This window comes from Oryctolagus cuniculus, chromosome 11 (genome assembly GCF_051225735.1).
Source record: "Oryctolagus cuniculus isolate XC-2025 breed Fujian yellow rabbit chromosome 11, ASM5122573v1, whole genome shotgun sequence".
NCBI classification, from domain to species: domain Eukaryota; kingdom Metazoa; phylum Chordata; class Mammalia; order Lagomorpha; family Leporidae; genus Oryctolagus; species Oryctolagus cuniculus.
This window is the reverse complement of record NC_142877.1, coordinates 110,230,782-110,246,468: the sequence shown is the minus strand read 5'-3', so window position 1 is coordinate 110,246,468 and position 15,687 is coordinate 110,230,782. Positions and strand designations below refer to the sequence as shown.

At 53.2% G+C, this 15,687-nt stretch overlaps 1 protein-coding gene across 6 annotated transcripts in view; it reads right to left on the bottom strand.

Annotated features, from left to right (window-relative positions):
* Positions 1 to 7,433: 7,433 nt before the first annotated feature.
* ABTB3 (ankyrin repeat and BTB domain containing 3) overlaps positions 7,434 to 15,687 on the bottom strand; it is a 295,803-nt gene continuing 287,549 nt past the window's right edge. For all 6 annotated transcript variants that reach the window (XM_051846041.3, XM_051846043.3, XM_051846042.3 and 3 more), the window contains 3 exons: positions 14,234 to 14,302; positions 13,117 to 13,230; positions 7,434 to 9,005 (listed from right to left, as the gene is read on the bottom strand). In XM_051846041.3, the coding sequence (XP_051702001.1) occupies positions 8,796 to 9,005; positions 13,117 to 13,230; positions 14,234 to 14,302 (393 nt within the window). In that variant the 3' untranslated portion in view covers positions 7,434 to 8,795. The remainder of the gene's footprint in view (positions 9,006 to 13,116; positions 13,231 to 14,233; positions 14,303 to 15,687) is intronic.

Here is a 15,687-nt window from a genome sequence, read left to right as displayed (position 1 = left end):
CTGATTAGTTTTCCAAGGGAAAACAAATATCTGAGCTTTCCCCCCAACTCCTCAAACTCCATCTTTAATGTATGAGCCTGAGGTCTTTGAAGTGCTGAGAAACGCAGTCATTCCCTTGACAAGGAAAGAAAATAATGAGTAATTACAGATAAAAGCCTGCCACCTTTTCTTCCTCCCCACTCACTCATGCCCCACGGCACACAAGCGACAAGTCTCAAGGTCACCAGCTACTCCGCTCAGCCCTCCCCACAGCCAAGGTGTTTTGAAGTGAACATGGAGAGGACAGCTGGCTTTCATTCCTCTCCCTCCTCCTGGGTGTGCCTCCCTCTCCCACCAGGGCTGCGGTAAAAAAGCCTCCGGACACACTCTTAAAATAAGCAAGAGCCGTCTCCTTTCCTCCACCTGCCAGCCCTCATTGAAGACAAAAGGAGAGGTTGGGAGCTGGCCCTTGGCCCAGTGGTTAAGCTGCAGCTTGGGGATGCCTGCACCCCACATCGGAGTGCCTGGGTCTGAGTCCAGGGTCACTCGTGCTGATGCACACCCTGGGAGGCGGCAGGTGATGGCTCCGGTGCCTGGGTCCCTGCCACCCATGGATTATGTTCCGGGGTCCTGGCTTTGGCTTGGACCTGGGTTGTGTTCCTGGACCTGGCTCTTGCAGGTATTTGGGTGAGAGATCTCTTTCTGCTTTTCAAAAATAAATCAATTACCATTTGATGCTGTAGAGGAGAGGCGGGTCCCTTAGGTATATTAGGGCGTCAGTGAGGACCCAAGAGAACCACAGATCTGCTGTGGACTTCTGTGGCTGACTGTGAAAGTGAAGGTAGCACGAGTTATTCCCTAGGCTGACTTCAGATGACCCCTCTGCCCAGGAACATTGAATTTCAAATGGTTTTCTCAGACGGATTGCTAAAATGTTTCCACTGTCTGAGTCAGAAAAAAAGGGTCACAGTGACCCTCAGGCTGAGGTTCTAGAAAAAAGCCGGGCAACAGGAAAACAATCAAGGGTCCTGCTGGCAGCAGACATGGTTTGAGATGCCTCTCTGATCTCCTCACTCTGCACCTCTGCCATTCAAAGAGTCAGCCCCCGGACACCTGCTAGAAATGCTGACTCCAGGGAACAGGCGGTTAGCCCAGTGATTTCCCACATTAGAGCGCATGGGTTCAATTCCTGGCTCCTCACTGCACCTTCCTCCCGGTGCACACCCTGGGAGGTAGCAGGTGATAGATCAAGTCCCAGGCCCCTACATGGGAGACCTAGATGGAGTTCTGGGCTCCTGGCTTTGTCCTGGCCCAACTCTGCCTGGGGCTGGCATCTGGGGAGTAAAACAGCAGGTGGGAGCTCCCTCTCCTTTCCTTTTTCTCTCATTAATAAATAAATAAATAAAATGAAGTGCTGAATTGGGACAGGCATTGTAGCCAGGTCCCCAGGGCTCAGGGCACCGGAGTAAGTTTGAGAAACACTGCCTAGTACCACCACTGAGGTGTCTGTGAGTCAGCTGGCCACGGGAAGAGGGGGATTGATTATAGAGCTGGAGACCATGTAGCCTGGGGCGGCGGGAAGGGCATGGACCTCAGAGAGTCATCTCCCACAGCCACTGCAGGTGCAGGCATCACGGAACAGCCTTTCCCCTAGGCGGCAGGCACTTCCCCTCCACATCTGCAGCAGGAGGACGAACCTCCGTCCAGCTCTCAGGAGACGTAAGCGGCATCCGATCCAGCTCCCTGCTAACGAACCCAGGGAAGCAGCAGAGGCTGGTCCAAGTGTTTGGGCCCCTGCCACCCATGTGGGAGATCTGGATGGAATTTCAGACGTAAGTGACCAGAGTGGCAGCTGCCCCAGCCAAGCGGTCCTGTTTCATACTTCCGTCATCCCCTCGTGTTTGGCTGAAAGCAGTTGGGACACAGGGGGTGCTACTGAGCAAGCTCGTGAAACACCCAACTTCCTTGGATGGGCGACAGGTGATGAAAGCTGGTCTCCTAGGGCCGCTTATTGTGCGGTTCCATTTATAGAATATTCTCGAAATGAGGAGACCACGGAGGGGAGATAGAGGAGCGGCTGCCCAGGGTCAGGGAGCGGTGGAGCGAGGGAGGTCTTCATGGTGATGGATTAGTGACCGTGGTGGGAGCTACACGGACACACACATCGTGCTAACAGCAATTTCCTGCCATTGCACAAAATTACACGAGACGTGGATGACGATGTTGCGGGCGGGATTGAGGTGAAGGGTCCGCAGGACTTGTCTCTATGGTTGTTGCATTTTCCTGCAAATCTATGATTCAAACAAAAAAATGAAGACTCCACCCAAATCTGCAAAATTCAAAAAGGAAATGGTCGTTGTGTGGACACAACCTAGCGATACGCCATCTTTATAACACGAGAGCCTTGTTCTGAGGCTTTTCCTGGGCTTCCTTCCAGGGGCCTGTTTACCAAAGGCATCACTGCTCATGCGGTCTGTTTTTCTAAGGCTGCCTGGGTACAGTCTGGAATGTGGTCAGGCTGATGGCTTCACCGCAAGGTGCTAATACATAAAGGGACTAAGGGGAGTGCCACACGTCCTAGCCTGTGCTCACCGTGGGCCCAGCATGGAGAAGAGGCCCGGCCAAGGTCGCCCTTGGGATTTGCTGCCCAGGACACAGCCCCTCTCCTCCACCAACCAGCCCCGTCTCTGTGCAACTCTGCATCCCAGAGGTTTGAGGTGACATTAAAATTCAGAACTCATCCGAAGGTTAACTCTGAACAGCAACATCCAAAGATCGTATCAGCGACATCAGGGCATCTCTTTTAATTGCCTATTCACGCGGACAGATTGTCTTTTCATATTGCGAGCTAAACTTGGAGATGCGCCCTTTCGCAGGGCAAGCGTCTTATCTGCCTCATCAGTACCAGGACTAAAGTGCAATGTGATTGCTGAGCACGCGTTCTATTTTTTTTTTTCCTTTCAACCAGGCAGGAAGTTTAAAATCTGCTGGGTTATTTTTAAAGAGGGTGAAAAATAGGCATCGTATCAGCTTCCGCAGTGGCCCTGTCCAAAGGCACGTGCTGGAGTACTCATGGCCTCGGCCAGCTTGGGAACCACAGAGGTGCAATGCGGTTGGATTGGGGGGGGTGTTTCTCGGTGGCTGGAAGGGTGGGGGCGGTGTCCACAGCCTCAGGGTGCAGCACAGGACATGTGGGTTCCTGTGGGACCCGTGCAGTTGATGAGGACAAGGATCTTGGGAGTTTTCTGGAGTTGACGTGGAGTGGTTTGTTCTGTTTAGGGATCTGTGACTTTCTTCTTCCCCACAGAGCCTTGGTCTGAGAGTTGGCTCTGGAGCCTGCTGGGCCCCCTGTGGGCCTTGGAGCTCAGACACGCACTGTGGCAGTGCATCACGGGAGTCTGAATGAGAGCCTCACATTCCTGAGTCAACAGGAATTTGGAAGGGCTAACCCTGCAGCGCTCATACTCCTAAGAAAGGAAACCAGCTGAACTTGGCTTCTGTTAGACTCAATATTTCTTCATAATATTTTTACTTAATTAAAAAGAAAAGAGAGAGAGAGAGAGGGAGAGGGGGAGAAAGAGAAAGAAAGATATCTTCCATCCATTGGTTCACTGCCCACAACAACCAGGGCCAGGTTAGGCTGAAGCCAGGAGCCAGGAGCTCCCATCTGGACTCCCATACAGGAGGCAGGGACTCAAGTACTTGGACTATCATCTGCTGCCACCCGCAGTGCACAGTAGCAGGAAGCTGGATGGGAAGCAGAGGTGGGACTTGAACCCAGGCACTCTGATATGGGATGTGGGTATCCCAAAGCAGCGGCTGAACCCACTGCACCACCATACTGACTCTGTAAAAGGCACTGAGCTAGGAAGTACAATTGCAAAGCAAGCAAGGAAAAAAAAAAACCCTCAATATTGGAGGAATAAACCCAAACCCTCTGGAATAAGCTACAAAATCCTAGAGAATTGAAAACCATCATGAGAACTGCTGTAGTAGAAAGTTCTAGAAATGAAGGGACAAATCGTTAACCTTCCTTTCCTGGTGTGAGCTGTCGCTTTCTCTCTTTGCTCTGCTTGGTTTCAGAAGCTGGGAATACAGTTTCTCTGCGCCTAGCAGTGGGGGAACTCATGCACAATGCCTCCTTCAATCCTCTCAACAATGCCATTAATTACCTAGAGTGAAACCCAACTTTTCCAAAGCGGAACATGAACACCAGGGAGAGTGAGCAACCCGTGCAGCGTTTCAAAGCCGCTCAGGAGCTCAGCAGGGTTGGAAAGGGAGTTTCCAGGTCTGTGCCGCAGGCTGAGGCTCAGAACTCAGTGCGCGTCTCCTTGAATGGACCCCTCCCCTCCGGTGCAAACATTCAGGAAACAGAAAGCCAGCATCAGTGGGACTCTGCCTCGGGACCTGTCACAAAGGGAGGGAGGGGACAACAGTGCACTGTAGCCGGCGCCGCGGCTCACTAGGCTAATCCTCCGCCTGTGGCGCTGGCTCTCCAGGTTCTAGTCCCGGTTGGGGTGCTGGTTCTGTCCCGGTTGCTCCTCTTCCAGTCCAGCTCTCTGCTGTGGCCCCGGAAGGCAGTGGAGGATGGCCCAAGTGCTTGGGCCCTGCACCCCATGGGAGACCAGGTGGGAGACCAGGAGGAAGCACCTGGCTCCTGGCTTCAGATCAGCATGGCACTGGCTGCAGCGGCCATTTGGAGGGTGAACCAATGGAAGGAAGACCTTTCTCTCTGTCTCTCTCTCACTGTCTAACTCTGTCAAAAAAAAAAAAAAAAAAGAAAGAAAGAAAGAAAGAAAGAAAAGAAAAGAAAAGAAAAAAACAAAAGGAGGAAGGGCTGGATCTCGGGCACAGTGGTTAAGATGTGGTGCTGGGATGCCTGCATTCCACATCCGTGTGCCTGGAGCCAGGTCCTGGCTCTGCCTCCACTTCCAGCTTCCTGCAAGTAGACACACTGCGAAGCCACAGGTGATGGCATAAGTCGTTGGGTCCCTGCCACCCTATGGGTGACCTGGATGGAATCCTAGGCTCCCAGTTTCAGCCTGACTCAGTCCTGGCTGCTGTGGCCATTCAAGGGGAGTGAACCATGGCTGCGGCATCTCATCTTTCCCTGTCTCTCTGCCTTTAAAATCTATAACGTTTTTAAGAAAAAGAAGGTTGAAATAGCAGGAAATGAGTATTTCCGTGACTTTCATCTGGGACTCAAGGTGGCAAATGCAAGGTGTGCGGAGGGGGGTGAATCCTGAATTCTAGAGAAGCCACAACTAGGGACACGAGAGAGTCCTCCAAGCACCTTTCATGCCCACCGCCTGAGGTCAGCAAAGTGCTGTGTGATGAGACAGACTCCACAAGACAGCACCCGGTGCAGCAACGCTTCTGCCCGGGGCCATGCAGGAGAAAACAACATGAGTTCTGAACGCTGCATCTGAGAACACAGAGCACAAACCGAATCACAGCCTCTCAGGGCAGACAAGACCTCCGAGGTCCTCTCTCCTCCACCCCCGCCCCGATGCCGGGATGCACCTGCTTCTGGTTTCTGCCTGGGCCCCTCCATCGCGGGCACCCATGATGCCCTGGTCTCTGTGTTGGGGGAAGGCTTCTTTGGAGGCATGGCATACATACACGAGTGTAAGACCCATTACCTTGGGGGTGGGCATGGGAGTGAAGCTGGGGTCTCTGTGCTCCCTCCTTCCAGGGTCCCACTGTGAGCGGCAGGCTGGAGGGGAGCTTGTGCAGGCAGGTGGGTGGACAGGCTCTCCCCTTCCCCAAAAATGCTCAGGACAGGCTGGGACAGGCTGTGCTGAGCTGAGGTCTGAACGTCAGAGCCAGGTGTCAGAGGTGTAAAAGGCAGATGCCTCAGCATTCGCTGTCTCATCCTGAAAAGAATACATCAAGTGGCTCTGTCCTCGCACCCCCAGGCCACCAACACTAACCCCACCTTCTGGTCTCCTGGCCTGGCTTGCAGTTCTGGCCCCTGGCACTTGCTGGCTTGGGTTGCTTCTTAAAGGAGACACAGACTCCAACCACTAAGCAGGGGTGAGCAGGTGCTCTCTGCAGGGGGGCATGTCAGCTCACTCTTGGCCTCATTGGCTCCTGGGAGGGGGGGGTCCCAGGGGCTGCCAGGGGTGGGGAACCTTATTTCTGCCAAACGCCGTTTGGATATGTATAATGTCATTTGGGAGCCGTACAAAATGATCAGCTTAAGGAATTATCCTGCTCTAGGTTTACTGAATTTGGAGTCTCGCTCGCAGTTGCCCTCGCAGGGGGTCAGACCACACGACTGCATGGGTCTTCTACAGCCCGTGGGCTGGGTTCCCACCCCTGCTAGGCCTTTCCGGGATGGGCAGGGCTATCCACCTCCACAAAGGCCTCGGTTGGTCCACGCTGGGTCAGGAGCCAGAGCGGAGAGCAGCCGGGCACTTTGAGCCCAGGGACGATGACACCCAAGATAGCTGCTCGCTTCTCTGGGATCCGGCCTTCCACCCCCGTGCCTGAATGCTGCCGCCACCCTCCCCCTCCCCCAGCACCAACTCCTGCTGGCGTTTGGAGGCAGTGGGCACACCCTGCTGTGATCTCTTGTTTTTTCTCCAGTTCCCAGCCCCCAGAAAGCCATCATCAGGGCACACAAATGACAGCTGAGCTCTGCTCTCTGCAGGCGAGATGGCGGAAGGTGGCACCTAGCAGGAATTCCCCAGCCAGATGGGAAAGAAATCCGCAGGTGTCACCTACACGTGTGTGCGGTGTACTGGGCACCGCAGCTTGGTCATCCCCACCCCCACCCCCAGCACAAGAGCTCCCATCTCTCCAGGGGCTGCATCCCCTTAACTTTCTGCGGAGCCGCATTTGTCAACCTCTCTGACACCCATCAACACTCTGCAGCTGCACCTGTTGGGCAAAGGGGCTCCCGGGTACCATACAAACGATGCCCGGCTTGGGAAAACCATTTCTTTTAATGGCATAGAAAGCACACCAAACCCTGACAGCAGCCCCGCGGGAGTCGCCGCCCACCCGCCATAGGGCCCGCAGTTCACGGAGAGGCAGGGCGCAGGGAGGGAAACCCGAGTAGCGTGGAGGAGGCGGGCGCTGTGACCTCCATGCTCCTGGGACTCCTCCAGGGGCAGCCTTCCTTCCTTCCTCGTTTGATGGTCGGGGCTGGGGAGGTTTGCACATGGCCACGTGGAAGGGAGGCCTTGCGGTCAGCATCCCAGGGAAGCCACCACTGCAGAGACATGTGGTGGAGGCAGGACTCGACATGGGTCCTCTGGCCAAGGGTGCAGGGAGCGAGGACGGGAGATGAACAGCAGCCCCCTGGGGATCAAGGGTCTGGCACAACTTCCCCAAAGCATGCTGGGAAATAGAGTTATCAGCAAAACGTTGCCATCCCAGAGACTAAGAGTCGCTCTCCCCGGTTCTCCCGCAGGGTTCAAATGAAAGACGAGAAAGGAGGCGGCAACTCAAACATTATTTGGAATTATTGTGGCACTTCACCGATCTCTTTTGCTTATATATATAGAATATACGGCAGAGCCAACGGAATCCTGTCTATATAAACTCTCATTATAGACAGCCCTCTACTGTACAATCTCAGGATACAGAAGGATTCCAGCCCATCATACATGTCTTTAAAAATAATCTAACAGAGTCATACTCTCTGGCTAGTAACAAACTATGAACATCTTCTGAGAAATACAGAGAAAACTCTGGGACTAATAGTACATTCTCTGGCGTGCTTCTCCCACCCCGCCCCTTTTAGTATCATCTATGAGTGCATTTCTGCAGAAGCATCCCAGCATCATTCGTTAATTAGGAAAAGAAACGGATACGTGAGTTTCACCAAATGGACTTTTAGCAAGAAGTGATGAAACTGCTTTTTTGTTGTGTTATTTTTTTTTTAACCTTGGCAAAAATGAAGCACACACAACGTTCACAGGTTTGGGCCCATGCAAATGCGTGATTTGTCATGTGGGGGTGTTTTACTGGCACCCCGAAGCCACAATTAGCATGCAGGCTGTTGTCAACTACTGAATAAGAGATAATTATTGGCAGTGCACCTCTTTGTGTAACCATAATCACTAAGGCAAGATTATTTCATTTTGTAGAGAATATCAGTAATATGTTGTCGGATGCATGTTTATACTGTGGACCTGTGACTCACTGTTTAAAAAGAAAGAAAAAACAAAACAAAACAAAAAAACAACCCTGAAACACAGATCCCCAAACACAATTCAGTTGAAAATGAACCGTTACACTTTTAGAAATATATTTTAAACTACAAGACTGCCCTGTTTGTGTTATGTTTTGAACGTTTTAAAAAGCTCCCACCCCTAAAAACATGTCAGGTTTACTCCTCGGTACCGGCAGTAGCCTCATCCACCTGCTACCGTGCTCGGCGCCGGCTCAGTGGCAGCCAGCAGGGTCCTTGCTGTGTCAGCCGAGGCCTGCCGGGGTCACAGCTAAGTCCTCCAATTGTCCACCTGGAACCTGAATGGACTCTAGGCTTCGGTCCTGCTGTTCCACGGGAGGTCCCTGGCACCGGGCTCTAAGACCCAGGGGCGCTTTTGATCGGGGTTCGCTTGGCTGCCCCGTGGTGACCTTCACGCTCTGACCGGATCTGCAGACCAGTGGGATGTCCTTTGCTTTTCAACAGGAACACACGGGAGCTGAATTTGCTCCCTCAAGAAGAAGCCGAGGCAACAGAGGCAGCTCCTTGGCCCAGCCAGAAACCGCCGCCAGGTGGAATCTGTCTGCGTTTGGGTGAAGAGAATGCAGAGAGAGAACGGCCAGGTGTGCCAGATGCGCTGGGTGCACCGGGCGGCTCACACGACGGAGCCTTTGGACGACGACAAGTGGATGGACTGAATCCTGATGGCCAACGTCCTCTGCAAGTCCTGCAGCACATCCTGGCCCGTGCCTTCGCCGCTCTTGTCGTACAGGAGCTGTTTGAACGCCTCGTTCTCGATGAGGACCATCATGTTTTTGAGGAAGTAGCCTTCACAGTACGACGAGAGCTCTGTGACGCCCAGAAACTGTGGGGGAGTGGAGAGCAAGGGGGAGACCGTTACGCCTCGGGAATGCCCCTGGCCGTCTGCAGCCGTCACAGCAGCGCACAGCTGGTCAGCTGGATGCGCACAGGGTCCTGACTCCCTGCTGTAGCCGCACCCTGAGGGTGTCCCTGTGCACCCCTCCCAGGTCAAGGATGGAGCCTGTTCCTCCACCCCCTGGCCTGTGCAAGAGCAGTCGTGGCTGTGGGCATCAGCTTTCCAGGCTGCAAACAGAGTGGGGCTGACCCAGGAGGATTGTGCGGGCTGACTCGGACCCAGAAGGGGGATGTGCCACCTCTGAGTGGCTGATCAATGATCATGGTGAGTGCGCTCTCTGTATCACACGAATGTTCACACCGAGGCACAGACTCCTGGAGCTGGGAGAGAGCCCAGGGACGCTGTGATCCTTGCAGCGTGAACCCTGCTCCTGGAGGGACAGGGTGCGAGGCCTCATTGTACAGGTGGCCACACCAAGGCTCAGACTTGCTGGGTCTGAGGCTGTGGACACAGAGAGCCTCAGCCCTTCCTCTGCTTACCTGCCCCTTGCTTTGGGGATGCATCTCACACAGCACAAGGTAGTGCAAGTGCAGGATAATAAGCAGAACACACACTTCATTCATAACACTTGGAGCGATTTATTGAATGGTGACTCCATACCGGCCACTCGCCTTATTAGCTCTCCATGACTAATTACTGATAGCACTGGGACTGGAGCCCCCTAGACCAGAGGTTGGCAAACTGCAGGCCACATCTGCCCCTTGCCCTGACCTGTTTCTGTAAATAAAGTTTTATTGGCACATGGCCACACCATTTGTTTACAGTCTATGGCTGCCTTTGCACCACAATGGTGGAATTGGGCAGGTCCAACCGTAACTGGTCAGCCTACAAGACTGAAAATATTCATCTGGTCATCACAGAACATCGTTGTGCTGACTCTTGCCCTACACAATCCCTATTCCGGAGGCAGAGACCATGCCCTACTAATGTATTAGGAAATTCCGATGAACACTGTTCCTGGCAAATAACAGATGCTCAGTAAACACTTGCCGGTGACACTGCTTTGCACACCGGTGTCCTTTCTGTCACACTACGCCACTGAGTAGCTGCACTGCATCAGCTGAGGTTCAAACTGTTGAGCCAGCTTAGAATAAGGCCAGCAGAGGTCCCAGGGTCTAAACGGCCCAAGACAGCCTTGCCAGGAAAAAAAGATGGCTCAGGGCATGTTTATGGGTTTTGTTTCTCACCTCTATAAAACCCCACAGCTGTCCTGAGCAATTAGGTGCAGCAGAAAGATCATGTTGCTGGGGGCCTTGTTGGCGCTGGAACATGGCTGTTAGCACCGAAATGCCTGCATTTCCTGGAGGTTCCAAACCAACTGTTGGTTTCTTCCTTTTCCACCTCTTGTACTAAACTTGCCTCAGTCGGCAACACCATCTGCCAGGGTGAATCCACGCGCTGCGTGCTCATTAGCAGGTGCTTCAGCGCCCTTCCTACAGCCCTGTCCTCCATACAGATATCCCAGAGGGGCAGATGCTTGCTTGGGAAACACTCCGGGACATTGCCTGGAAGGTGGAGGCCGGTGTTTGTAACAGCCACGCCCTGGCTGTACTGATACGGAAATGAGAGCCTGTTCCTCTGCCACAGGTGTTCCCAGGCAACGCTCACGCTGTGTCAGCTGCATTATTAAATAACAAGAGGTGCGACACATGCTCCCTGCAGAGGAGGCTGGGATGCGGAATGTCGGGGCCTCGCTGCACAGGTGACAAACCACAGAGCGCCACCTTTATGTGCAACTCGAGTGACTGTGGCCAGGGGAGGAGGACCAAGGACCACAAGGCTGCTTGGCTCCCTTTCTGGGAGTTCTGCACCAGTTTCAGGTAAAAAAGAAAAACCGCCGTGAAACCAGACTGTGGTATAACCCTCACCTACCCAGAATGCCTACAGTGTGCATGTCTGTGTGTGATGCAGACTGACTTGAATTTTCTTTTTAAACTGATGGCCAATCAGAACATCCTTGACTGTCAGCGATAATTGGGACCCTTTCAAACATGAGGTCAGACAGTAGACACAGGGTTAAGAACTTGTGCATTGGAGTGGGACACCTCTGGGTTCCAGTCTCAGCACTTTGTTTCTGAATACGGAGTCCAAAGAGTGGAAAGCAGAGTCTTGGGCAGGTATCTGTAGACCCACTTTCGTGCAACAGTATCTGCAAAGGCCAAAAGGCGGCAGCAACCCACGTGTGCATCAACAGGTGAACAGGTGCAACATAGCAGAGGCACACAGTGGAATACAACTTAGCCCTGAAAAGGAAGGGAACTTTGCAACCTACTACAACACGGATGAGCCTTGCTGACATTAAACTGAGTGACATAAGCCAGTCATGTTCCTAGGGGCTGGGGTCAGGGAGGGAGCCGGGGAGGGGGTGTTAATGTTGAAAGGATACAGTGTTTCAGTTTGGGAAGATGAAAAAGTTCTGGTTGTACAACAATGTGCCTGCCCTGAACCCTACACTCCAAAATGGGTCCAGTGATACATGTATGTCTATTTGACCACAATAAAGAAACCTCTGAGCACTAGAGTGAGCTTCACCTCTCTGTGCCCGTGTCCTGGTGACGCAACGCAAGGGTAGCATTTAGCCAACAGGGCTGTGAGGTGGACTGAAAAGGGGACGCAACACGGCCGTGAGCACGGGAGTCGGCACGTGCAAGGTGCTGGTGGGACACGGCAAGTCCTGTCTCAGGCACAATCTGCTCCCTCACAATGACCACATTATGTGTGTCAGTGGTCACTCTGGACAGCTGCGGACATGGGTGGCCCGTGGACTGGGCTCCTGCTGCGCGCAGGAAGGGCACTTACTTTGCCTAAACTAATCCCTGATCCTCCCTAGCAGTTGTTAACCCTCCTGTGCCAGGCAGAAGAAACAAAACGAGGGCTGGCATGTGGCACAGAGGTGAAGATGCTGCGTGGGCCACCGGCCACCACAGTGGCTGGGTTCGAGTCCCAGCTCTGCTCCTGGTTCCAGCTTTCTCTAATGCACACCCTGGGAAGTGGCAGGTGATGGCTCAGATACTTGGGTCCCTGGCACCTACATGAGAGACCTAGATTAAGTTATGGGCTCCTAGCTTTGACCTGGTCCAGCCCCAGATGTTGTAGGCATTTGGGGGAGTGAACCAGTGGATAGGAGATATCTCTCTCTCTCTCTCTCTCTCTCTCTCTCTCTCTGCTATCAAATAAATAAAAAATAAAATAATGAAAAAAGAAACAAAATGAAGTGGCACCCGGACAATTTTTATTCTCCTTAGTGCCAGCCTCTGCATTTGGAAAGTGAACGGGATGCAATCTGTGGTTCCCGAAAGCATCTGTGAAGTTGGGCCTTAGGACTGACGTCACCCAGGGAGCTTGTTAAAAACACAGATTCCTGGGCTCCCTGCTACTGCTGCGGTCATTGGAGGTGAGGTGGTCATAGACTCCAAGGAGCCCTCCAGTGCTGCTCACCTGTTCTCTACCTTGACCATATCTGAGAGTTACCTGGGAGGCTTAGAAAAAAAATGCCACTTCCTAGGCTCCAGCAGGGACAGGTCCCTGGGCTGGGGGTGGTAAGCGGGTACCCGGGCGATGCTCACGTGTGGTCAGTGTTGACAAGAAAGGGTTCTATCTAGCACAGCAGTTCTGACCCAGCAACATGCATCAGGACCACCTGGAGCACTCGTGAGGCCTCGCGTGCCCTCCCTGATAGGTCCCTGGTGCTGATGCTTCTGAATTGGAGATCACACTTTGGGAACCACTGTTCTAGAACCTTCCACCCAGGATGTCACTCAGACTCGCAGCAGTGACATCAGCGGTGGAATCTGCATGCAGTGAGCATCACGTGTGTGTGAGAACGTGCAGGCTCTGTTTGCAAACAGCTCCTGGCTTCCTCCTTTCCCCACACTCTGCAGAGCAGGGAGGGGTGGGAGGGACGTCATTTCTAGAGCAGGCAGCGGACCCCAGGAAGCCACCCCTGCCCAGGCTCGGTGCCTTTGCCACAGTGGGAACTCCTGGCTTCAGTGCCCGGGTGTGCGGGGACGGGTGGCGTGGCAGGAGGCGGCCCGGTTACCTTGGCGTGGTTGTAAATGTCCACACAGTTGTCGGTGTTGATGCTTTTCGCACAGATAATCTCACAGTGTCGCTGCAGAGCCTCCAGCTGGAAGAACTTGGCTGCAGACAGGAGCTAAAATGCACAGAGAGAGCCTGTTAGGGGAAGGGGAGCGCAGGGAGAGGGGGCTGCAGGGAGCTAAGCCCTCATCCAGGCTGGAGGAAATACAGGTGGAGGGGTGTGTGTGTTATTTTAAAGTGCAAAGGCGATGTCAGAGGGACAAGGCATAGTGACAAACTGTGGTGGGGAAGGTGGCAGGAGTGGTTGGCAAAGGGAACCAAATGTATGCCTGTGGCAGCAAGAGGTACCCCAAAATCTCTAAAGCTATGTCCAGACATAAGTGTGAATGGTGTTATCTTTCGGGGTGGGGAATCTTTATTCTGCCAAGGGCTGTGTTTGAGATGTTTGATCCCAGCTCCTTTGCAGAGGGTAGTTGAAGTGTGTGTTTGTTTGTTTTTTGGCTTCTGGTTCAAAGCTCCCGCCTTTGATCAGGAAACCTGATAAGAGTTCCACTTTTGGAAAGGAGCAGGAGGAAACTTGGCCATGGACAGAAGGGAGCAGAAGCAAGGCCCCTGGAGGAGGTTAGGCTGCCACGGGGCATGGGACACTCAGTGGGCAGACAGAGGGTGATGTGTGGGTAAAGGATGGGCCACTTCAGTGAGGCTGGGTAGACTTGGCACCTGCTTACAGCCTCTACGTCTTGGAAGACTGGGCAGTGTTATGATTTGAGGCATGTTCATAGTATACAATTCTGATGGCAAGGGAGAGGATATTTTTTGATGATAGCATTCGTGCCCCAGCTGTGTTCAGAGCTAGCACCAGCCTCTCACTTTTCAATTTCCTTCACCTCCCCCTAGGTTTAGTAAAATCTAAAACTGTGTCTTCCTCAGGGCTACTAGGTGAACTCATTGCACCCCAGCTCCTTCTCAAAGTCCTTCCTGTCTGGGAGGACTCGGGAGTCAGGAAGGTGTAACAGCCCAAAGCCTTCATCCAAACAGAAGCCCTGCGGGGTCCCTGCGGACTTGGCCAAGGCTGCAGAGGTGCCACTAGCCCACCAGGAGCCGCATCGAGTCCTTACCTCCATGATCTCGTTGTTTTTGATGAGAAGTGACTCTGGGCCGCCGTAGTACAGATACTGCATGACCAGCTGCAAGACAGAGAACAGGCAGAGCCACGCGTCACCTGCCAAACTCTGGAGCATCCATTCCAACAGCTGCCTGACTCCACCTGCCCATACCCACTGCCACACGGGGGGGCGTCCCACTGGGAATGGCTCTGTGGGCCAGAGCTTTCCTGGCAGCCTGCCGAGGTGTCTCCCCACAGTTTCTGGGTCCTGGTCGCATGCCAAATTAAACCACCCTAAGCTCTGTTCCTCATGACTGCAGGGACCATCGCCCTGGGCTTCCCTGCCCCCAAGGCTGTACACATGGTGTGGTCTAAAGGCCTGCACCAGCAGGTCACTCTTCCAGGCACACAGCCCAGTGTGACTCAAAGCCTCTTGTTGAGGTCCCTGAGGGCAACTCAGGATCCCAGGGGAACACTGGCTCCTACTACAACTTGGCAAGACCCCAGAGGAAGCAGCCATCAGGGTCCAGGGCTCCAACAATTCACCCACAGTGGGACAGATCCACACCCAGCTGTTCTCTGTGGGACCCAGGGTGCCCAAAAGATACACAAAGTTCCTGAGCTTTGTAAACGGGGCTCCCTGGCATGGAATGAGGCCTACGGAAGTATTTGCTGTCACCACCTCCCATGACAAGCAGGTGTTAATTTCTAGGGGGTGCTTACACTCTCCAGTTTGTGCCTCTTTCCACCATTTCTGTTCTCTTGCACCTGCCTGTATGACAAACTGGCTTCACCTTCCCAGCTCTCAGGGGCAGAATCTAAAGGCTGGCTCCAGCCCCTTTTTTGGTACTTGTGAAATGAGGAGCTTGGATTGGGCTGTCCTCTACAGCCCCTTTGGGCTTGGACATCAGCAGTCAGTGGTTAAGAGCAAGGAGCCTGGGGTTGGACTGCCTTAGTTTCTGATTTGCTCTGCCATTAAAAGCTGGGAGATTATGGGGCCAGTGTTGTGGCACAGCCTGCAACATCAGCATCCCATATGAGCACTGGTTTGAGTCCAGGCTGTTCCACTGCTGAGCCAGCTCCCTGCTAACACACCTGGGAAGGCAGCAGAAGGTGGCCCAAGTCCTTGGTTCCCTGCACCCACATGGGAGACCAGGATGGAGTTCCAGGTTCCTGGTTTCGTCCTGGCCCAGCCCCAACCATTGTTTCCACCTGACGAATGAACCAGCAGATGAAGATGTCTCTCTCTGTAACTTTTTCAAATAAATATATATATATACATATTTTTAAAGATTTATTTATTTGTTTGAAAGTTAGAGTTACAGAGAGAAAAAAAGAGAGGCAGAGAGAGAGAAAGGGAGGGAGGTCTTCCATCTGCTGGTTCACTCCCCTATTGGCTGCAATAGCCAGAGCTGTGCCGATCCGAAGCCAGGAGCCAGGAACTTCTTCTGGGTCTCCCACGTGGGT